The 25,387-nt window shown below is 39.8% G+C and overlaps 1 protein-coding gene across 1 annotated transcript in view; it reads left to right on the forward strand.

Annotated features, from left to right (window-relative positions):
• Positions 1-1,563: 1,563 nt before the first annotated feature.
• Positions 1,564-25,387, forward strand: part of LOC120243235 (regulator of G-protein signaling protein-like) — a gene marked incomplete at its 3' end in the record, with an annotated part of 33,251 nt that continues 9,427 nt past the window's right edge. The window contains exons 1-7 of the mRNA XM_039249316.1: positions 1,564-1,585; positions 4,958-5,040; positions 8,122-8,196; positions 13,078-13,207; positions 15,000-15,104; positions 16,346-16,507; positions 18,188-19,167. Of these exons, the coding sequence (XP_039105247.1) occupies positions 1,573-1,585; positions 4,958-5,040; positions 8,122-8,196; positions 13,078-13,207; positions 15,000-15,104; positions 16,346-16,507; positions 18,188-19,167 (1,548 nt within the window). The remainder of the gene's footprint in view (positions 1,586-4,957; positions 5,041-8,121; positions 8,197-13,077; positions 13,208-14,999; positions 15,105-16,345; positions 16,508-18,187; positions 19,168-25,387) is intronic.

Consider the following 25,387-nt stretch of genomic DNA (forward strand, 5'->3'; position numbering starts at 1 on the left):
AAACATATGATATTTGTCCTTCTCTGCCTGACTTATTTTGCTCAGCATAACCCAAGGGGCTTATTTTTAAGTCCACTCAAATGCATTTTTCATGTGAAAAGTAGGCTCAATTTACTAGCATATTTGAAAGAACATGGGCTCATGAATCAAAATGGCAGAGTAAAATCTCAGTGTCTCACTCAACTATCTTTCAGTAAAAAGGAGGTAATAATCTCTATTTTCTGAGGGTAAGAATTAAATGAAAACAAAGTATAAACACCTAGTCTAACTTCTTCCTCATGGAAAACATTCAATTAATGTTTATTCTATACCTTTAAAAGCCAATGGATTATAAAGTAACCCATAGCCAACTAGAGGAGAAAGTATTTGGGAAGAAGGAAAGGGGATGGAAAACACACTTGGATATTAGGTTGAATTTGCCAGCTTATCTGGAAGATACGTCATTAAACATACACTGAGTAGCTGTTAAATTTCTAGAAGGATATTAGATTCAAAAGGCACATTAGAAATAAACAAGGAGCACCTGGATGACTCAGTCAGTTAAGTGTCTGACTTAGGCTCAGGTCATGATCTCATGGTTTGTGAGTTTGAGCCCTGCGTCAGGCTCTGTGCTGACAGCTCAGGGCCTGGAGCCTGCTTCAGATTCTGTTTCCCCCTCTCTCTGCCTCTCCCCTGCTCTCACTGGTGTGTGTGTGTGTGTGTGTGTGTGTGTGTGTGTGTGTGTGTGTGTGTCTCAAAAATAAACATTAAAAAGAATTTTAAAAAAGAAAGAAATTAACATGGGGCACCTGGGTGGCTCAGTCGGTTAAGCATCTGACTTTGGCTCAGATCATGATCTCACGGCTCATGGGTTTGAGCCCTGCATCAGGCTCTGTGCTGACAGCTCAGAGCCTGGAGCCTGCTTCCGATTCTGTGTCTCCCTCTCTCTCTGACCCTCCCCTGCTCACGCTGTCTCTCTCTCTCTCAGAAATAAATAAAACATTTTAAAAAATTAAAAAAAAAAAGAAAGAAATTAACATGGGGTGGTGGGTGGCTCAGTCAGTTAAATGTCCAACTCTTGATTTTGGCTGAGGTCATGATTTCATGGTTTGTGAGATCAAGCACCTCATTGGGCTCTGTGCTGACAGTGCAGAGCCTGCCTGGGATTTTCTCTCCCTCTCTTTCTGCACCTCCCCCAGTCTTTCTCTCTCACAAAATAAATAAATAAACATTAACAACAATAACAACAACAAAGAAATGAACAGATTCTTGCTTACCCGAGCCATAAAGTCAAGTTAAGGAGACAGAGCTGAAACTCAGGATCTATAACTCGACAACAACTTATAACAAATAGTATGGACTAAAAGTCCAAGTACAGGAAGAGTCTGGTACATTCCAGGAGATTCAGGAGATCAGGTAACAAAGAGTTATCTTCAGATTGAGTACCCAGAGATAAAAGAGCAGGCACTTCCTGATAGAATCTGGAACCACTTAGAGAAGGTGTCACTGTGTGTTCACATAGTGTGGAGTTCTATTGTTTGGGGACTAATTCTGTCTCCTTACTAATCACAGTGGCAGGGAAAGCATGGCAACATGGGCAGTGCTGGTGAGTCTCTAAGAGGGATGTCTCTGAGACTTTAACCCCCCTTAGATAAGGCAAACCACCCACCTTTCCAGTCTTAACAGATCTGTCATTCAGGGATACCACCTGTGGCTTTTATGTTATTAATGCCCTTCGCTTTCCTTTTCTCTTCCTTTTCTCCCCAGCTCCCATCCCTACAATATGCCAACCAACATTTGAGGATAGGACAGAGCCCCATTCATAAGACAAGTAAGGCAACTAAGAAGTAGGAAGAAAAATGCAGTTTGGGCCATCATGTGTCATGTCTCTTTCAGGGAGAAGGCTAGCATGAAGTTTGGGGTTATCCAATTATTTCTTTTGTTCCCAAGTTAGTAGTAGTATTGTATGGAATGAATGTTGAAGGCCTTCCCAAATTATTAGGAAGTTTCAAGGCAAAACAGGTAAGAAGGGGAATATATGGAAAGCCTTGTTTCTATACCCCACTAAGACAGTCTTGTTAATGGCAAACCCTGTCATAGTCAAGCCAACAGTGAGTATAGCTATGGAACACAATAATTTGGGAAATTTCTGCCAAACTCCTCTTTGCTGCATTCAGATTGTCTCAATAATCTTATTAAGAAATCCATGCCAGGCTCTATCAATGATGAACAAACAACTGAACAAAAGCACAAAAGACTAAAGATCTCTTAGAAGAACAATTCATTTAACTTTTATAGAACTTAGACATTATGCAAGCACTTTTAGTGCCTAGCGGAAGAAAGATGAAAAGACATCTTCCTCCTCTCATAGGGCTTAGTCTACTGAGAAAGACAGATATATCAATAAATGAAAACAACTTGTTAATTATAATAATGGGAGATGTAAATAATGGTGCGGGGAGGTAGTGATTGATTTTTACTATTGTGGTAGATTTTACCATGGTTTGTTCACCAAGATTATATGTAAACTGGTTCTTGATGGATGACTAGCAATTTGCAAAGCAGACTGGTTGAGAGGACATTTCCGGTGATGGGAATATGGGAACAAAAATATGAAGATTGAAAGTGAGAGGGCATAGCATGTGCAGGAAGGCACAATATTTTGACTGGCAAATAGAAGGCAGCATGGTATGGTGTGGTAGGAGATGGTACTGGCAGACAACCCAAAAGCCAGATATGGTGAAGTCTTATAGTCTCTAGGACATCGAGTAGTCTTTGAAGGGCTTTAACAACATCAGAAGACTATGGTGCCAGTGTGTGGAAAGTGCTTGGAAAGGAAACAGGGAGATTATTATAAGAAACTGATGCCATAAAGTCGAGGTGAGAGATGATGGGAGCCTGAAATAAGACAGTGCCTATTGAGTTAGAGAGGAAAGGATAGATTTTAGAAATATGTAGGAAGAGAGACAACATAGCATGGTCATCCATTGCCTGTGGGAGTGTTTAAGAGGGAGAGAAACGGAGCAAAGGAGTAATCAAAGATGATTTTCAGGGGGCGCCCGGGTGGCTCAGTTAGTTAAGCGTCTGACTCTTGATTTTGGCTCAGGTCATGATCTCATGGTTCAAGCCCCACATCCAGCTCCGTGCTGACTGTGCAAAGCCTACTTGGGATTCTCTCTCTCTCCCTCTCTCTATGTCCCTTCCCTGCTCACATGCTCTTCTCTCTCTTAAAATAAATAAATAAACTCTATTTTTTTTAAAAGATGATTTTCAGATTTCTGGGTGCCTGGGTGGCTCAGTCAGTTAAGTGTATGGCTTTGGCTCAGGTCATGATCTTACAGTCTGTGAGTTCAAGCTCCACATCAGGCTCTGTGCTGACAGTTCAGAGCCTGGAGCCTGATTCAGATTCTGTGTTTCCCTCTCTCTGCCCTTCCCCTGCTCATGCTCTCTCTCTCTCTCAAAAAGATGATGTTCAGGGTTCTGATTTAGACATTTGGATGAGTGGTGGTTCTAGTAACAGAGATTAGGAATAAAGTAAAAAGCAAAATGATCAGATCAGTTTTGAAAATGTTGAGATTGAAGTTCTGATGGATGTCCGTGGAGAGATGTCCTATAGCTCATTGGATATTTAGAACTAGAGCCAAGGAAAGAAGTTTAGCCTGAAAACCTAGATTTTGGATTATCTATGTGGAATAGATGATATGGATCAGAGAATGCATCTAAAAAGAACAGAGACCTCTCTAGCAAAAGGCAAGAACTGATATCAATTCTGTTACAAGAATATTTGATTGTCTGGGTTCCTATTTCTATTTCTATTACACAAAAACAATAACCACCAAGAGTCGTCAGGAAAAGTAATTGAGGGGATTGTTTAGTTTTCTTATTATCATAACTGCATTCTAGCAATTGTGAATGGCGCTGACTATTCCCACCAGACAATTAACTAGACCAAGAGATGGGACTGATCTAGTGTATATGTTGCTCATTTTATACATCTTTTATTGTAAACTTTGAGTTCGATGGGGAAATGCTGAGCATTGGTAAAACAATTGGATTATTCATTAGTTGAATACTGTGAGTTAAAGAACACAGAGAGTGAGTTAGAGCAACCTTAGAGGAGTTCACCTATGGTATCTATGCTTGCTTTGTGATATTCAACATTCGTTTCCTCAGATTGACTTAGGCAGCACAATGATCAAGCCTGAGAGGAGTAATAAATACTTTGCATGACCAAATCAGTATTCAGAAAAGCTCTTGGGGGGCCCAAATCAACAAGTTGAAATTCAACTGGAATAAATGTGAATTCCTGCCCTTAGTTTCCAAAAATGACTGCATAAATAAAGGATGATGGAGTTAATAGTGTAATTTGAGAGCACCCAAAGTGAATCTCAGTTTTGGCCACACTAATAGAACATACGATATGGGCAAAGTTATCTAATGCTCTTCCCTGGAAAGCATGCAGAGTGCTTGGGCTTTAAGTGCCACTTTAGCCACAGAGAGAGGACCCAGACAGAAAGGAGGCCATGTGAGGAATGGCTAAAGAATTGCTTAGTGATAGACTAACCAGAGAGGGGTCAGAGGTAAACAGAAGGTTGTGATGTTTTTATGAATATGGAAGCATTGTCCCCTTTAAGAGGACTTAGATGAATTCTCTTGAGCTTCAGAGGGCAGAATTTCTACAAATGGAAAAAGATAAAAGAAGGCGATTTACAGTAGGAAAATCTCCCTACTCATTTCATCTCTTCATAAATGGAATGGGTAGCCCTCAGATGCTGTGAGCTCTCCACCGCTGGGAGTATTTAAGCAGAGTGATATTGCAGAGAAGAGTCCTGGAGAGAGGGAAAAATCAAGTTAGATGACCCTAAAGGTCATCAAATGCTGAGGTTTGGTCATGTGACATGATCCATTCCCTTGTTTCGTTTTCTCATCCTGAATGCAACCCTGGTTCATGAGGTGGTTTTTTTTTCTCCCCATATAGAGATAATCAGTTCTACAAACCTTATAATTCTGCTAGAAGATGAAATTTTTGCCGATTTTTTCAACACATTTCTTTCTCTCCCAGTAAGTATTCCCAGAATTAAATTCAAATGTTTCAGCAACAGCTGAATAGTGATTCTCACTGAGGTGAGTGCCTTTAAAAAAAAATAATAAACTTCTTACTAACTCAAAACCTGTTTAACTTGAGCAAATAAATATAACCAGAATCTCCTTTAAAATCTCTAGGAGTTTCCCATTATTGATAAATCCCAAGTCCTCAGCTTCCTTAAGTGCCTTTGTGTATCTACAGTTATTTCCCATCACACCCTCTGGTACCCAGTGCTGCAGTGACAGCAACTGTACCCTCATAGGGCTGGCATTCTTTCACCTCTGCACCCCTTCTTGGCTGTGTTGTTGGTTTTTATAATTCCACCTACCAAAGTCTTAACTGTTTCTCAAATCTCTGCTTAAATCCTCTTCTTAAGAAATTTCTATCTTCTCCTAATCAGAAATTATTTCTTCCTGCTTCTGTGCCCCTTGGCACTTTGCAACCCTCTTGTGTTGTGTGTGTGTGTGTGTGTGTGTGTGTGTGTGTGTCTTCCACTGAATGAGAGACTGTGAAAACCTGTAGGACAGGGACCATGGATTATTCATTCTGCTCTGCTCCCCTCACCAGGTATTTGGCACAGAGCAATTGTTGAGCTGCTGACTGAAACCAAATACGTATTTTCTCCACCTTTGCAAATAAAATAAATCTCAAATGTCAGAATATTACCAGAGCCAAACGTAGACGAATCCCACATCCTTTTTGGTTTAAGTTTTTGGTTATATTTTAAGGTTGGTGCTTTATAAATTGTGGCTCAGTGTATCCTTTCCCATGGAATACCCACTTATTTAAAAAAGGTGAAAGTCATACAACTGGGAAAAAGCCACTTTGTACTATCGCTACCCCACAAACATTTATTGGGTAGTTACTTTGTGCCATTCAGTGGGCTCAGTACTGGGGGTGCAAATATTAATGATGCTGTCACTGTTCTCAAGAAACTCCTCGTCTAATGTGAGAGAGCAATATTTAAGGTGAGTGCAAACAGGGTTGTGTGTGACATGATAGGAGTGTCTAGTAGGCCCTGGAGTACACGTGAATCAGAAGGAGACACCATTTCTACCTGGTAGGTCAGGAAAGGCTTCAAAGAATAGATGACACAAGCCAAGTCTTTAAAGGAGACAATGTAGCTGACAATTGGCTGGGGAAGAAAATAGGGAGGGAAATGTGGATAAAGAGGTAGGAGGAGAAGACTGGGGGGTCGAGTATTAAGAAGCAGAGGACTTACTGACAGAACAGAGTGAGTAAAGGCACCAAGGAAAATAATCCTATGGGACTTGGGGAGAAACTCTAAGCAACTAAGTCTGAAGAAAAAGTTGTGAGAGGAAGACACAGCAAGAGATAAAACTTCAAGACGGGCTAAGCCAGGCCTCTGAGAGCAGGTGGGCCATGCTTAGGAGTTTGGAAATCATTCTGAGGGTCATGGAGAGCCATTGAGAGGCTTCAAGTAAAGGAGTAACGTGATCAGACTTTGATTTGTGCAAATTATTTCCACAGAAGTCTGACCACAGGTTTGGCCATCAGGGGAACATAATGGAGGCAAGGAAACCAGTTAGGAGGTTGTTTCAGTGATGGGGGTTTAAAGGCAAGAGGATGAAGAGAATGGAACAAATTAGAGATGTTTTTTATAAAGAAAAATATAGGACCTTGTCACTATTTGAATGTCAAGTGGAGGTGATAACAAGAAGGGAGGAGTCAGGTGCCTGGGTGGAAGGTGGTGCCACTGTCTTAATGAAAGGTTGCAGAAGTAATTTTGAGGCATTGTAGTTAGTCAGTTCATCAACACAACTTAAGCAGTCTACAATAATGTTCTAGAAAAGGTGAGAATGATGTGGAAACTAGAATCCCAGCCAAGAATGTAAGAAAGCCTTGGCCATTTGGGCAGCTATGGTTTATTTAGAGAGACAATATTAGTTCATGTTGAATACTGCTGTCAGTTTACAAATTTTGGCCATTAATTTCTATAATCATCCTGTGAGATAGACACCAGAAGTTCAATGACTTGCCCAAGAAAACATGACACATCTGGGGAAGTCCTGGAGCTCTCTATAAATGGCATGTTTTCCACATTGGCCTCATGCTTTCTGTGGTACAAAGGTCACATAGTGAAACTGCTTCCATGCACTATTCCTACACAGTCTCATAACTTCTTAGTCCCACCACACATCTCATAAAAGCAACTTCACATGCCAGGCAGGGCATGTCATGTCAAACCCTGAGTACAGAGAGCAGTGAGGAGTCACTATGGACTGAGCCTCATTCACAGGCTGATATTTGTAAAGTACAATCAGTACCATTGCCTTCCTTATGTATCTCATAGCCAAGGACAAAGGGGACAGAAGGAGAGGGTCTCAGACTGACAAAATTTGGGGCTGACAGTTCTGGAGAGATGGAGGCTGACATAATGTTCTAAGACTTCAGCCCCTCTAGTCATCACAAATGATGTAGGGGTACTTTGAGACATGTTGATACCCATGTTGAGACTGCTAAGCTTAGATATCTATAAACATAGAAGCCCTTCCCCATCAGTCTCAAAGCTAGTTGCCAAGGTCACAGTCCCTAGTCCAAGAAAGTAACCTAGAATTATTTATAAATTTTGGACACTCTTAATACCATCACTTAGAATGTGATCCTCATATCACTAATCCTCATATCCTTAGGCCCCTCTACTTTCTTCAGTTCAAGAGCTTAGGCAAATCCAAAGCTGTTTCTCTTTATAAAAAAAGGTTTCCAACATTTGCTCTAACTCTCTAAACCCATGCAGAAATTAATAATGCAATACAAAAGTAAATACCTTTTAATATAATGGGCTTTGGCCTTTGTACACAGGTAAGATAACTCCCAGTTTGGGGCAGAGTTGACCCCAAAGATGAATGAATCTTGCAGTTTATTCTATTTTGGGTGTTTTTCTGCAAGGCAGTTGGTTTAGTGGAATGAATTTAAGAATATCTCTTGAAATAGGAAATCAATGGAACCCCATTCCCCTGGGCTGCAGTTGGACTGGGGCATATTTATGAAGAGAAGTTCTACTCCTCTGGCTATTTCCTAGCTTTCTTTTGCAGGTCTTTGGTCAGACACCATTTTATGCTGTTGAAAATTCACAGTGGAGCTTGTGGCCAGAATTACCTTATGACTTGGTAAGGTTACTGAATGGCAGGCGGTTTGGGATGGGGGGAGAGGGAGCTATATTTGAAATGTGGGGTGAGAGATGGAGAGGTAAAAGGGAAAGGAGGCCTAGAAGCGACTCTGGAAGAAACTATAAAGCAGGTGAGTAGGACAAACATCATCAAGCCAGCATACACATTTCTCCTTTTTGTGTTTTTACTACTTGGACAGACAATTGTTGGCGAATTCTCTCCTCTACCTTCTAGTCAGCAAATGATATCCATCTTTCATATCCACTGGATTATTGGGTAGGAAATGTTTAGAACACCATTTTAGAAGAATTCTGGGGCCACACGTAAGCAAGAAAGAGCCTGAGAATTGATTGGCAATGCCTGCCATGGGTGTGGGATAGGAAGTGGCAGTGCATGGGCCACTTAGTGATTATTTGCAATATAAGTCATAGATAAAGATAAGGTGCCACTCTGCAATTAAATGACTACCATATCATTCTCCTTCAGGAACATGTCTTTCTCCCAATCTTTTTTTTCTCTTTTTAGGTGTCTTCCTTGTCCATTGTCTTTCTCTTCTTCTTTCCCCCCTTCTTGTTCTCCTTTTACACTGTGTAGACCTCAGACTTATGCATGCTCTACCAGTGGCATGTGGGATCAGAAAGATCACTCTAAGCCTTACAACAAAATTTTATTTTTCTCTGAGACCTGAAGAGCTAAGAAAGACACTCCACTCTGATTCCTATATTTGATTTCCCTAGGAAACCCCTGAAACTTAAAATCCTTATTTTCTTGAAAGACAAGAAATAACCAAAACACTACAGAAATACAAAGAATTATAAGAGATTACTATAAAAAATTATATGCCAAAAAATTGGACAACATAAAAAAATGGATAAATTCATAGAAACATATAATTTCCAAAACCAAATCAGGAATAAATAGAAAATCTGAATAGAATAGTTACTAGTGATGAAATTGAATAGGCAATCAAAAAACTTTCAACAAAGTCCAGAACCAGATGGATTCACAGGTGAATTCTACTAAACATTTAAAGAAAATTTAGTACCTATTATCCTGAAATTATTCTAAGAAATAGAAGAGGAAGGAAAATTTCCAAATACCTTCTTTTCTATAAGGCTGGCATTACCTTGATACCAAAACTAGACAAAAACACTCCAAAAAGGGGTAACTACAGGCCAATATCTCTGAGGAACATAGATGTAAAAATTCTCAACAAAATATTAGCAAACTGAAATCAGCAATGCATTAAAAGGATCATTTACTGTGACAAGTGGGATTTATTCTGTGGATGCAAAGATGATTCAGTGTTTGCAAAATGATCAATATGATGTACCGCATTAGCAAAACAAAGGCTAAAAATCATATGATAATCTTAATAAACATCTGACAAAATTCAACATCATTCATGATAAAAACCCTCAATAAAGTTGATTTAAAAGGAACATACTTCACCATAATAAAGGCCATATATGACAAACCCACAGCTAACATCGTACTCAATTATGAAACATTGGGACCTTTCCTCTAAGATCAGGAACAAGACAAGAATGTCCACTCTCACCACTTTTATTTAACATAGTACTGGAAGTTCTAACTACAGCAATCACATAAAAAACAAAAACAAAAACAAATAAAAGCCATCTAAATTGATAAAGAAGAAGCAAAACTGTCACTATTTGCACATGACATAATACATATGAAGCCCTAAAGGCTCCATCAATAAAATGAAATAAGTCAGTCAAAGAAAGACAGATACCATATGTTTTCACTCATGTGGATCTTGAGAAACTTAACAGAAGACCATGAGGGAAGGGAAAGGGAAAAAAATAGTTACAAACAGAGAGGGAGGGAGGCAAACCATAAGAGACTGTTAAATACAAAGAACAATCTGAGGATGGGGGGGTAGGGGAGAGGGGAAAATGGGTGATGGGCATTGAGGAGAGTACTTGTTGAGATGAGCACTAGGTGTTGTATGTAAGTGATGGACCACAGGAATCTGCCCCAAAAACCAAGAGCACATTTTACACACTGTATGTTAGCAAATTTGACAAAAAAATTACATTTTTAAAAATATTAGAAGTAATAAATGGATTCTGTAAAGTTGCAGGATATAAAATTAATAAACATAAATCTGTTATGCTTATATAGACTAATAATGAAATAAGAGAAAGAGAAATTAAGAAAACAATTGCATTTACAATTGCACCAAAAAAGATAAGATACCTAGGAATAAACCTAATCAAGGAGGTCAACAACCTATACTCTGAAAACTATAAAACACTGATCAAAGAAATTGAAGTTGACACAAATGGAAAGACCATCCATTTTCATGGATTGGAAAAGTTAATATTTATGAAAGGTCCATACCACCCTAAGCAATCTACAGATTCAATCCAATCTGTATTGCAAAATACCATAGTATTTTTTCACAGAAACACTCCTAAATAATCCTAAATTGTGTATGGAACAACAAAAGACTGCAGAAAGCCAAAGCAATCTTGAGAAAGAAGATGAAAACTGAAGGTATCACAATCCTAGATTTTAAAATATGCTACAAAGCTATAATAATCAAAAAAGTATGATACTGACACAAAAATAGACACATAGATCAATGTGGATCAATGTGGGTAGATCTAGGGATAAATCTATCCATTGGATAGATCTATAGGTCTATCCATAGGAGACAGAGCCCAGAAATAAACCCACACTTATATGGTGGATAAATACATTTATAAATTAATCTATAACAAAGGAGGGAAGAATATACAGTGGAGAAAAGATAGTCTCTTTAATAAATAATGTTGAGAAAATAGAATAGCTACATGCAAAAGAATGAAAACACTTTCTTATACCATACACAAAAATCAACTCAAAATGGATTAAAAACCTAAATGTAAGACCTGAAACCATAAAAATTCTGAAAGAAAGAATTAGTAATCTCTTTGACCTTGGCCTTAGCATCATATTTGTATATATGTCCCCTCAGGCAAGGGAAGCAAAAGCAGCAATGAGCTATCAGGACTACACCAAAGTAAAACCCTTTAAAAAATTTTTTTATAATGTCTATTTTTTAAAAATTGTTAATGTTTTATTTATTTCTGAGAGAGAGACAGAAAATGAGCAGGAGAGGGGCAGAGAGAGAGGGAGACACAGAATCCAAAGCAGGCTCCAGGCTCTGAGCTGTGAGATCAAACCCACAAACCCACAAACTGCGAGATCATGACCTGAGCTGAATTTGGACGCTCAACTGACTGAGCCACCCAGGTGCACCCAAAGTAAAAGCCTTTTGCACAGCAAAGGAAACCATTAGGAAAACAAAAAGGCAACCTAGTGAAGGGAAAAGATACTTGCAAATGTTATATATAATAAAGGGTTAATATAAAAAATATAAAGAACTATACAACTCAACACCAAAAAAAGAAATCCAATTAAAAATGGGCAGAGACTTGAATAGACATTTTTTTCAACAAAGATGTACAGATGGCCAACAGACACATGAAAAGATGTTCAATATCAAGAATCATCAAGGAAATGCAAATCAGAGCATCATGAGATACCACTTTACACCTGTCAGAATGACAAGAAATAACAAGTGTTGGTGAGGATGTGGAAAAAAGGAACCCTTGTGCACTGTTGGTGAAAATGTAAATTGGTGCAACCACTGTGGAAAACAGTATAGAGATTCCTCAAAAATTAAAAATAGAACTACTATAAAATCTAGTAATTCCATGACTGGGTATTTACCCGAAGAAAGTGAAAACACTAATTTGAAAAGATATATACACTCCTATGTTTATGTGTTATTTACAATACCCAAAATATGGAAGCACTACAAGTGTCTGTCAATAGATGAATGGATAAAGAAGATGTCACACAGACACACACACACACACACACACACACACACTGGAGTATTACTCAGCCATAAAAAAGAATGAGATCTTGTCTTGCCATTTGCAACAAAATAATGGGACTAGAGGGTATTATGCTAAGTAAAATAAATTAAGGGAAAGCATTCCATTACATGCAGAACCTAAAAACCAAAACAAATGAACAAATAAAGAAATAAACAAAGAAACAAACCCATAAATACAGAGAACAAACTGGTGGTTGCCAGATGGGAAGTGGATGGGAGAATGGGAAAAATGGGTGAAGAGGAGTGGAAGGTACAGGCAAAAAGAAAAATTTTATGTTCTCCCTTCTCTGGTGGCTCAATCCCTCAGGGATCCAACATATACTCTAAATGATGTTAAATGTAATGTGAGTCTTTGTGTGTGTGTATGTGTGTGTTTTAATGTTATATTTATTTGTTTTTGATGGGGGGCGGGGAGATAGAGAATCCCAAACAGGCTCCATTTGTTCAGCACAGAGCCTGATGTGGGGCTTGAACTCATGAACTGTGAGATCATGTCCTGAGCCGAAATCAAGAGTCAGATGCTCAACTGACTGAGCCACACAGATGCCCCTTTGTGTGTTTTTGTACATGCTGTGCATCTGATATAGGTAAGGAACTGTGAGAAATTTTAATTGTGCTTACAAAGAAGCAAATTGAATAGAGTTGACTTGACACCTCAGACCAACATTTCTTCTGCTTCTCTTCTATCTAGCAAGACTTAGATGTTTTCTTAAACAACTTCACCCAGGAATAAGAAAAAATTTTTTAATGAAAGACCAAGCCTTTTCCTTCCTACCAATTTATTCACTCCTTTGGGAGCCTCGGCTCAGGCCTTCACTCCTCTTACATACTATTTGTAATCAGCACACCTCCCCTGTGGGCCAGATACTGCAGGCGTAAAGTTATTTATTGCCACTGGCTAAGCTGCATTTCTTAGCAGTTCAATTCCATTTCTCTTTTCTGTTCCCATTTTGTTTGTACTCTAGATTGCAAAGTACAAAGGATTATTGACCTGGTTGGAAAAATACCGGTTACCTTTCTTCTGTAAAACCAACTTGTGTTTCCATTATATTCTCTGTCAGGAGCTCATCAGTTTCATTAAGTCCCCAGAAGGAGGTAAGCATGAGGGTGTGTGTGTGTGTGTGTGTGTGTGTGTGTGTGCGCGCGCGCGCACATGTGGAGAAATATACAAAGCCAGGTTGCATAATGATCCTGTGCCTGTCAGTCCTACTGTAATTTACAAATACTGGTCACCTTTGTAGACTTAGATGTGAGGGTGCCTGAGCTTGTACTGCAGCAGTAGGTGAAAGTTTAGGCTGAAAAATTGGTATTAGAGCAATAAGCAGGAATCAGATAGGCTGTGTGTGCTATTTGTCTCACTGCAGCCAGAAGTGAGAAAGTTATGGTGGACACAGAACATGGCAAAACTGCCTAAAATATATCCAGAATCAAACACAGCTCACCACTTTCATTGCTACCACCTGGTCTAAGCCACCACAATTTCTCACCTGGCTGCTGAATCATCTCTTAATTAGTCTTCTTGTTTCTGCTCTTGTTCTCCTGCTCACAGCAGCCAGAGAGAGCCTTTAAAACAAATAATAATAATAATAATAATAATAATTTTTTGAGAGAAAGCATGATCAGGGGAGGGGCAGAGAGAAGGGAGTAAGAGTCCCAAGCAGGGCCCGCTCTGTCAGTGCAGAACCCAAAGCAGGGCTCAAACGCATAAACTGTGAAATCATGGCCTGGGCTGAAACCAAGAGTCAGATGCTTACCCAGCTGAGCCACATAGGCACCCAGAGAGAGGCTTTTAAAACTTAATTCAGGCCATGTAAATCCTCTATTGGCTGCTCCGTACCCCCACCAATGACTCCCATCTCAGTGTGAAATCTAACGCCCTTATATCTCTAGGTCTTCAGAGTCCTTGAGATGCAGGTCCATTACTTTTAGGATCTGATCTCCTCCTACTCCCTCCATTGCTTACTCGATTTCAGTTACACTTGGCCTGCTTGCGGTTCCTCAAAAATCCTCCCAAATGCATTCTCATTTCAAGGCTTTGCACTGGCTGTTCACTTTGCCTGGAAATGCTTTCTCAATATATCCACACTGGCTCCCTCTCTTCCTTCTTCAAATCTCTGTGCAAATCCCACCTCCTTAGAAGATGCTACCCTGATGACCCTAATGCCACTCATCCAACTCTTGTCCTAGCAATCCCAACTGCCTTACTCTCTTTTACCTTCCCTTTTTTTTCTGTAGTGCTTATAACCTTCAACCTTACTAGATAATGTACTTATTAGGCTTATTGCTTATTATCTCTGTCTCCTTCACCAGAATGTAAGCTCCTTGAGGGCAGGGATTTTCTGTTTGCTAATGTATCCCAAACATCTAGAATGATACTAAGTAGTAGACATTTAATAAATATTTGTTAAAAGAATGAATTAATAAAATTTCCATCTAGGGTTGAATCGATAATTTGATTCTTGATTCAACTAACCAAAGGAAACTATGTTCCACCCTGGGGGAAAGTCAAGATTCAGGGGATTTACATTGAGCAAAATATAACAAGGTACCAAATATGCACATCTCCTTTCTTCAATATATACATTTGGGAAAATTGGATTGGCAAAATCACTGTCAGGTGGGGATTATAGAAGGCAAGGAGTCTTGGGTGGTGTTTTTGATCTGTGGATTGTACTGTACCTGTGGGTCCCTCATATGTCAGTAGAGGGTCTATTTCCTACCTTCAAAAATACCACATACTCCTAACCCAACTCATCTAAATGGCCACGATTTTTCCTCATTCACCCTGAGTGAATGGGGATCTAGCTGTGTGCAAGGCTGAGAGAGGGGCTGGGAGAAGAGCTCATTCTCTCTCCCTCTCTCTCACACCATGGACTTTTCCTGGCAGCCAAGATGTTGAGATGGAAAAAAGCAGACCAGTGGCTACTCCAGAAGTGCATTGGTGGCGTCAGAGGGATGTGGCGCTTCTGTACCTACCTCAAGGGCAGTACAGGTAGGTTCTTGGAGTTGTTCCTGGAGTCCTTGCAAGTTCTTAACAGCTTCCAGAATGCCCCAAAACACTTATTGACAGTAATGTACCCATAATGGAAACAAATGTTTTATACTGTAGTTTGTGTAAAAGTCTTTGAAAATGGGTCCACTGTGTAAGTTAGGGTAAAAGTAAAGAGTCCTTTTATTTTGTTCATTCATTCATCCATCCATCCATCCATCTATTCACTTAACAATGTTTGTTGAGCATCACTGTATGGCAGCCTCTGTGAACAAGAACTGTAAATCCCTACTTCTTAAAGCTATTACAGTGGTGGGGAGACAGACAAGGAACAAATAAATAAACAAATCCCTATAGCAGAAGTGTTCACATGCACTGCTTTCTGTTCCATTGAGTTCAGTGGTTGATGAGTGCTGGGAGGTGAGCAGCTAGCACTAGCTGACACTCCAGTTCAGCAGCATTAAACTTCATCCAAGGACAAGCCCTAGTTTAAGGGTGAAATCCTGGATTTCCAGGGAGCAGGTAGAGAAGAAATAGACAGGCTATCTCTTTTAATTTAATTTTTTAATAGTTTATTTATTTTTGAGACAGAGAGAGACAGAGCATGAGCAAGGCAGGGGCAGAGAGAGAGGGAGACATGGAATCTGAAGCAGGCTCCAGGCTCTGAGCTGTCAGCACAGAGCCTGATGCGGGGCTCAAACCCACAAACTGCGGGATCATAACCTGAGCCAAAGCTGGACACTCAACTGACTGAGCCACCCAGGTGCCCCTAAACAGGCTATCTTTTGGTTTGTCACTCAGACTCCAGCCCTGGCAAAGTTGTGAAACAAGGAGCATCGCCTTTGGCATCTTTAGGCTCTATTATCCTTCTTTTGGCTATTCTGGGTCCATGATAGAGGAAATGTTCTTTTTTCTTCTAATCTTCATTTTTTGGAAAATTCAAGTGTCTCATGATTCATTCTCAGAGTCTTTCAGTTTTCCCTAAAGTGAGTTTTCCTTACAACAACAAGAAAAGTCACACAAGATCCGTATCCATTAAGTCCCTTCTCCCCATGCCTCCATCTGCCCCCACATTACGACATTACTAGGAATGATGCCTGAACCCAAAGAAGTGACTAATGGTAATATTTGAGGCAATAGAGCAGACTGGTGGTGGGGAGTGGTATTAGCTGCTACACCCAGATGTAACCTCTAAAGGGGCAACATTGGGGTGTAGCACTGTGCTTGCCCTGTTTAATCTGTAGGTGAAGAGCTGGTGGATTTCTGGATCCTTGCTGAGAAGATCTTGAGCATAGATGAGATGGACCTGGAAATGAGAGATCACTATCTGTCCCTCCTCCTTGTGCTGAAGGCTACCCATTTACAGGAGGGCTCAAGAGTAGTGACTCTTTGCAACATGAACATCAGTAAGAATCATAAAGCATATGTGAAGTGAAATCACTGGGAAATGAACAAACAAACTAATCAATCCTTTTGTAGGCATCTACTCTCTCCATTTTCTATGTATCAGAGATGCCATGGGAACCCTTAACAGGGAAGAGTTCCAAGAGACTAGTGCCCTTAGGCTGGTATGTGCTTCTTCCTGAGATATTACTCACCAGTGAAGATTGACTGGAAGGAATGAAGACAAATTGGGACAGTGTAGTTAAATAGATCCTGCATCTTCTGAGACTGCATGGCATCTCTTTTTTAAAAAAGAGATTCCCTAGAACAAAATACAGCTCACAGGCAAAACATAGTGCATATAGCCTATGGGCTAAGAATGTTTTAACATTTTTAAGAGCTAAAGAAGAAAACTGTGCAGCAGGGACTGCATAGAGCTCACAAAGCTGAATATATTCACTACCTGGCCTTTTACAGGTTTGCCAGCCTCTACTCTAGAACATCAGATTCATTCAAAATTATTTATTTATTAAGTAAGGAGGCATTCCTGACCCAAATACGGGTATGCTCCAGAAGATTTGTGGTTTGAGATTGGTCACACTCCTCTATTCATAGAGATAACTGAGAATTTATGACATTAAAATCAGGGCTGGTAATGACTCCTTCAAACTATCCAGTCTAAATCCCTTCCTTCAAGTAGATCTGACTCTGAAAAATCCCATTCAGAGGTACATTACTTTAATTAATTAATTAATCAATTAATTTTTAAAATAGTCTGTTGTCAAGTTGGTTTCTATAAATGTTTTATTTATTTTTGAGAGAGAGAGATAGAGACAGCGTGAGCAGGGGAGGGTCAGAGAGAGACAGAGTTACAGAATCCAAAGACAGGCTCCAGGCTTTGTCAGCACAGAGCCCAACACGGGGCTCGAACCCACAAACCGTGAGACCATGACCTGAGCCGAAGTCAGACACTTAACAGACTCAGCCACCCCGGCGCCTCCACATTCCTATTATTTTTAAACATATTTTCTTGTTCATTTGCTTTTCTTTACAATAACATACAATTGTCTAAAAAATAATTTAAGGCATCCCATAAACTGGCTTATTTCTGTGGGAGGATGGGAAGGTAATCAGAGAAAGAGCTCACTTCCCTGAGAAAACCCCTAAAAACATGTTTACGATATATTTGTCCTGTACATACTCCAGGGTTGCATGAAGAACAAATGAAATACTATACATAACAACATTTGGAAAAATTCAAAAAACCTCTCCCAACGTCATTATCATCACGACCACTACATCATTTTCTTTTTTTTTTTTTTATAAATAGTTTATTGTCAAATTAGTTTCCTCATAACACTCAGTGCTCATCCCCAAAGTGCCCTCCTCCATGCCCATCCCCCCCTCCCCCCCACATCCATCAGTCCTCAGTTTTTGTCAGCATTCAAGAGTCTCTCATGGTTTGCCTCTCTCTCTTTCCCCCACCATTTCCGCCCTTCTTCTCCCCCTTGTTCCTCCGTCAAGTTCCTCCTAATCCTCCTATATGTGCAAACATACGATATTTGTCCTTCTCTGCCTGACTTATTTCGCTCAGCATAACACCCTCAAGGTCCATCCATGTTGCTATACATGGCCAGGTTTCATTGTTTCTCATTGCCACCACTACATCATTTTCATCCTTCATGTCTTTCTATTTTTTCCAGAGTCCCTCCTGAACCTCTCCATCTGGCATCCGAACCAATCAACCACCAGGAGGGAGATCTTGAGCCACATGCAGAAAGTAGCTCTGTTCAAACTTCAGAGCTATTGGCTCCCCAACTTTTACACCCATGCCATGACGATTATGGCCAAAGTGGAATCATGCCAAGGCCTTCTGCAGGAATATGAGACTCGTCTGTACAGTATTTGCTGTAGTCACATAGGAGAACTCCCTCTAAACATGAGCATCAAGAAGTGCCACCAACCCCAGAAGCGGTACTCAAGCAAGAAGACCAAGAGGAGGATGTGGCAGTTGATAGACCATGGCTTTATACTGGAAATAGATACCAGGCCAGAAACCAACATTATGCTCCTCCAGGATGCGTGTTCTCAGGAGAAAGACACATACAAATACAAACATCCACAAATGCCCTCCCCGAAAGTGAATTCTTCAAAGGAGAGAATAATCAGTCCCCTGAAAAAGGATATTCTCTGTGTCAAGAAATCCAGCATGAAGAAGAAATCTAAGAGCCACCTCCACATGGAGGGCCTCTTTGAGACAGCGTTATCTACACACCTGAGGACTGTCACCCCCATCATCAATGACTGCCCGCAGATGACAGTCAAGGAGGTCATCAAGCAAAGCATCTCCTTAGGGTACACCCACTGGGCTTTGTGTGCTGATGGCTGTGCAGGGGGTCCCTTCCGGGACTACCTGAAAAAGCAGAATTTGAAAGTGGAGATCCAACTCCTAGACCTCTGGCAGGACCTGCACCATTTCCTCAGTGTCCTGATAAGTAACAGGAAGACTGGGAATACTGTCTTTCAGCACATGCTGGGCAACAGAATATGTGAACTCTACCTGAATGAACAGATTGGCCCATGCCTACCACTAAGATCCCAAACCATTGAAGGCCTGAAGGAGATGTTGCCTTCCGGGGATGAAAACCCCTGGATTCCCAGAGCCCAGAGGGAAATCTGCAAGGTAGGCCTTAGCTGACAGAAATGGTTTAGTATGTGGAAGATTATGCCTGACTGACCAAAAATCTTATCTGGTCACTATACTGGTTAAGTTAATGATATAATTACTCGCATCACTCTTCAAGTATTGAAGAATTGGTTGATCTCTTAGGAAAAAGCTATACAACCTCAGAAGAATGAGCCAAAAATCTAAAGTAGAATGGAAGTGGGGCAGTGGTCAACATCTACCTTTTATTTCTTCCTTAATTTCCCCTTATGTGGAATTTCCCCAAATCATAACCCTCAGAGTGTTCTACTGAGAATTCTGTTCCAAACATTATGTATTGAAAAACGGAATCTCCCTTTCCTAGAATAACCATCAAGGAGATAGCCAATTAGTAGGAATTTATTCTTAGCCCAAAACATTAGATAAAAGCATGGGACTATCCTGAAGAATCACCAGAGATAAGGGCCATAGCTTGATAATTGTATACTTTAGATCTTCACAGAAACCAAATGGCAGAGTCAAGTTGAGTAACAGATGAAAGCCCAATAACAAGGGACTACTTACAAGGGAAAGTGCAGGAGGTTAGGAAAACCATAGGAGATAGTGCAACACCTCAGGGTCAGTAAGGGTGAGTTACTTTTTTCTCTCCTAGGCCTGAAAAATTGAGGAGAGGGAGCAGTTAACAGAACCAGGAGAGAAAGAGCTGTATGGAGTAGGGCACTTGGCAAGAACTATAACTGTCACTAAAAATATATGATCAGTTCTCAGCAATCTGGCCAGAGAGCTCAAAGGGAGTAGATAATCCCAAGCTCACTCTCCACCTGCTTTCCCAACTCTTGCAAGGACTCCTAATTAGATCAATCCAACTTGAGGTCAAGGGAGCCTGTTGATGTGGTCCTTATATGTTAATTTCCCACAGCACAAGAGTGAAGAAGGATAGAAAGTAGATTTGGAGGGGCAGATGGATATAAACAGCAGCTTATTTTGTGCATTAAAATGTATTTACCTTATAAGGCATGTTCACCCACATTACCTCTTTTAGGCTTCTGAGAACCTCTGAGAGGCAGACAGGGTAGTACTGTTGCCACTACTGTACAGTTGAGGCAAATAAGACTCCTAGAGGGTAAGTGAGTTAGTCCAAAGGCACACAGCAGGCTAGTGGAGAAACCAGGGTCAGAGCTCAGGAGGTCTTGGCTCTATATCCAGCACAATTCCCAGTACATCTTAATTATCAATAGTAACACATCAAGTAGTATAAGACCAGATCAGTCCAGTGGGGCACAGCCAAATCTCTCTTTTACAAAGTCCTTCAGTAATGGAATGCCAGAGGCCCCACTTTTCTTTGTGGAGATATTTGGGACTAGGGGCTTAGACTTAGGTTGTTCTTCCTGGACTAGCAGATCCACACAGCATGCCTCCTGCGTCGACCTTGGTCCTCAGCAGGTATTAAAGGTATTTGTATACAGGTAAGACTGGCCTATCACAGTTTCTCGGGTTAAAAATCTTGATATCATGGTAACTGGGTGGCTCAGTCAGTTAAGCATCTGACTCTTGATTTTGGTTCAGGTCATGATCTCATGGTTCATGGGTTCAAGCCTCACCTTGGGCTCTGTGCTGACAATGCAGAGCCAGCTTGAGATTTTCCCTCTCCCTCTCTTTCTGCTCCTCCCCTGCTCACATGCACACTGCTTTTTCTCTTTCCCTCTCAAAAATAAATAAACTTAAAAAATATTGCTATCATCTATGACTTACCTTTCTGTCTCACACCCATGACTAGTCTTTTGGTGAATCCTGTGGGTTCAATCTTAAAAATATATCCAGAACCTGGCATTCATCCCCTTCTGTGTTACAACCACTCTTATCCAAGCCACATCCAATGTCACCTGGATTACTACAATGGCCTCCTAATGGATGCCTATAGATCTGTCCTTGGTTCTAAGCAGGCTCATTTCAACACTGGCCATGGTGAATCTGCAAAAACATAAATTGTGTAATTTAACTGAAAGTAAGTAAAAGGAAATGAGTGAGGACATTGAAAACAGATGGCTTTTTGTCTTCAGTAAAATCTAAAGTCCTTGCCAAAATGACAAGGCCTACATAATTTCTCCTCTACCTCCCCTCTTTAGCTTCATCTTCCACTGCCCCTGTGCTCATCACTCTGGCCATTCCAGACACTGTCAGCTCAATGGTGGCACTCCCGCTGTGTATAATGTGCAGATGCTCATGCAGCTGAGCCCTCACTCCTTCAACTGTTTACTTAAGTCATCTCAGTGAGGCCTTTCTTGCCCACTTCATATAAAATTTCACCCCATCCCCATTTTACTTTCCTCCTTAGCACTTATTACTCAGGTCCATCCATCTTACATACATACATACATACATACATACATACATACATATATACATACATATACACATACATTGTGTGTCTGTGTAACACACATATAATCCTTACAATGTACAGAGACTTATTTTGCTTATTTTCTTTTTCTCATTTTCTTTATGAAGGCAGGGATTTTTATCTGTTTCATTAGTACTGTCTTCCTGAAATCTAGAACAGTACCTTAGGGTATTGTATCCAGTACTTGATAGTATTGATAGTATTTATGTTCCATAGACATCTGTTGAACCAATAAGTCCCACTTGGCAATGGCCCCTCTTTTGGCCTTGACCAGGACCATCTTTTCTGGTTGGAGACTAGTTTCTGTGAGAACTCTGATTTTCATCCAGCTCTTCAACCATTCTCCAATTATCCAATCAACCTTTGGGAAGTGCTGATAGCATGCCCACTGATAGGTCCATTTCCTGACTTCTGACTCACTGATGTGGAAACACAGTCTACATGGAGTAAAGGAAAGGTTTTTAAAGTCTTGGTTCTGTCACTGTTTGGCTATCATGGTCTTGAACAAACTCCAAGTCTAAATCCTTCACTATCCCTAGGTCTTTTTGTCCTTATATGTAAAATGAGAATTGGGACAAAATTATATTTTGTGATTGTATTTGTGGATTTAATAAGTTTATAGATACATTAAGGAGACTATACTGTAAAAGAAATAGGTAGAGAAGTGGGTGTGAACTTGGAACACAGAGCATCAGCTTAAAAATTGCCTTTGCTTTAACCAGGAGAGAGGATTGAGAGCAGGTGCTGAAGATGCCAGGAGTAAGGAGCCCCACAGACACTGGGAAATATGTACTATTGGGTCCTTTATGTACTCTCACAGGATGGGACAGGAGAGTTTACCAAGTGGAACAAACTGAATTCTAAAGGAAACTTTAATACATTCAAACGAAAAACGATTATAGAAAAAATATATAATAGTATGTCAAATTTTAAAAGGTAATTATAGGTTTAGATATTGTTTTATTATATTTATTACTCATTACTATTTTTTGCTGCACATCTATTTCTTCTAACGGAAAGTGCTCTATTAAACATTGTTTGTTAAGATACCAATTAGATCACTTATTCACTAGTTATTAGAGTCATAAATCTTTTAAGATGGAAGGGATTGTAGTAGGGTACTCATTTCACATGTTTATTATTCCTATTTAATATATAATATTTAGAGCTTATCCATTGGTCAATCACAGTATATTACATTATGTATTGCTAATATTCGATCGCAGAGCAGAATTTTCTCAGGAATATATTTTACTCCTGTTCCCCAGGAACCAGGAGATCTGATGAAATTACCAAACTTTGTATTCTTAGACAACTTTTGGCAGCATGACTGGGGCAGTTTGTAAAGACAATCTTACATCCTTTAAAAATTATTATTGGTGACTCATTTCCTGCAAAATAATGCCTAGACTACTTAGCAAGGCATTTTAGTCCCTCACGGATAGTCCCAATGAATCTTCACTGCCTTATCCCTTGCCACTGCCCCACCTCTGTACTCTTTGCAGGATGCTACAGCTTAGCCATGCTAAGCTTTCCTCATATGAGTGAGTTCATAAGATATTTGTCTTTCTCTGATTGACTGATTTTGCTTAGCATCATACCCTCTAGTTCCATCCACATAGTTGCAAATGGCAAGATTTCATTCTTTTCGATTGCTGAGTAATACTCCATTGTATATATATGCCACATCTTTATCCACTTATCCATTGATGGACATTTGGGCTCTTTCCATACTTGACTATTGTTGGTAGTGCTGTTATAAACATTGGGGTGTATGTGCCCCTTTGAAATAGTATACCTGCATCCCTTGGATAAATAAATAAATACCTATAGTGCAATTGCTGGGTCTTAGGGTAGTTCTATTTTTAATTTTTTGAGGAACCTGCACACTGTTTTCCAGAGTGCCTGCACCAGTTTACATTCCCAAGAACAGTGGAAAAGAGATCCTCTTTCTCTGCATCCTTACCAACATCTGTTGTTGCCTGAGTTGTTAATGTTAACCATTTGGACAGGTGTGAGGTGATATCTCATTGTGGTTTTAATTTGTATTTCACTGATTATGAGTAATGTTGAGCATTTTTTCATGTGTTGGTTGGCCATCTGGATGTTTTCTTTGGAGAATTGTCCATTCATAACTTTTGCCCATTTCTTCACTGGATTATTTTTTGGGAGGTGATGAGTTTGATAAGTTCTTTATAGATTTTGGATACTAATCCTTTATCTGATATGTCGTTTGCAAATATCTTCTTCAATTTCATCAGTTGCCTTTTAGTTTTGCTGATTGTTTCCTTCACCGTGCATAAGTTTTTATTTTGATGGGTCCCAATAATTCATTTTTGCTTTTTTCCCCCTTGCCTCTGGAGACATGTTGAGTAAAAAGTCGCTGTGGCCAACACTTTATTTATTTATTTATTTATTTATTTATTTATTTATTTATTTATTTTTGCCTACTTTCTCCTCAAGGATTCTGATGGATTCCTGTCTTACAGTTAGGTCTTTCATCCATTTGGAGTTTATTTTTGTGTATGGTGTCAGAAAGTGGTCCAGGTTCATTTTTCTGCATGTTGCTGTCCAGTTTTCCAGCATCATTTGCTGAAAAGACTGTCCTTATTCCATTGGATAGTATTTCCTGCTTTGTCAAAGATTAGTTGGCCATACATTTGTGGGTGCATTTCTGGGTTCTCTATTCTGTTCCATTAATCTGGGTGTCTGTTTTTGTGCCAGTACCATACTGTCTTGATGATTACAGCTTTGTAATACAGCTTGAAGTCTGGGATTGTGATGCCTCCAGCTTTGCTTTTCTTTTTCAAGATTGCTTTGGCTATTCAGGGTCTTTTCCAATTCCACACAAATTTTAGGATTGTTTGTTCTAGCTCTGTGAAGAATGCTGGTGTTATTTTGATAGAGATTGCACTGGATATGTAGATTGCTTTGGGTATTATTGACATTTTGACAATATTTATTCTTCCTATCCAGGAGCATGGAATATTTTTCCATTTTTTGTGTGTCTTCTTCAATTTCTTTCATAAGCTTTCTATAGTTTTCAGTGTATAGATTTTTCGCCTCTTTGGTTAGATTTATTCCAAGGTATTTTATGGTTTTTGGTGCAATTGTAAATTGGATAGAGTCCTTGATTTTTCTTTCTGTTGCTTCATTATTGGTGTATAGCAATGCAACCGATTTCTGTGCATTGATTTTATATCCTGCGACTTTACTGAATTCATGGATCAGTTCTAGCAGGATTTGGTGGAGTTTTTTGGGTTTTCCATATAGAGTATCGTGTCATCTGTGAAGAGGGAAAGTTTGATCTCCTCCTGGCCAATTTGGATGTCTTTTATTTCTTTGTGTTGTCTGATTGCTGAGGCTAAGACTTCCAAAACTATGTTGAATGACAATGGTGAGAGTGGACATCCCTGTCTTATTCCTGACCTTAGGGGGAAATCTCTATGTTTTTCCCCATTGAGGATGATATTAGTGTTGAGTCTTTCATATATGGTTTTTATGATCTCGAGGTATGATCCTTCTATCCCTATTTTCTTGAGAGGTTTTATCAAGAACGGATGTTGTATTTTGTCAAATACTTTCTCTGCATCTATTAAGAGGGTCATGTGGTTCTTGTCCTTTCTTTTATTGCTGTGATGTATCACACTGATTGTTTGGTGGATATTGAACCAGCCCTGTATCCAGGTATAAATCCCACTTGGTCGCGGTGAATAATTTTTTTAATGTATTGTTGGATCCAGTTGGCTAATGTATAGATTTTTGCATCCATGTTCATCAGGTAAATTGGTGTACAGTTCTCCTTTATAGTGGGGTCTTTGCCTGGTTTTGGAATTA

The sequence above is a fragment of the Hyaena hyaena genome, unplaced genomic scaffold (assembly GCF_003009895.1).
Source record: "Hyaena hyaena isolate Hyena2069 unplaced genomic scaffold, ASM300989v1 scaffold_337, whole genome shotgun sequence".
Classification (NCBI taxonomy): Eukaryota; Metazoa; Chordata; class Mammalia; order Carnivora; family Hyaenidae; genus Hyaena; species Hyaena hyaena.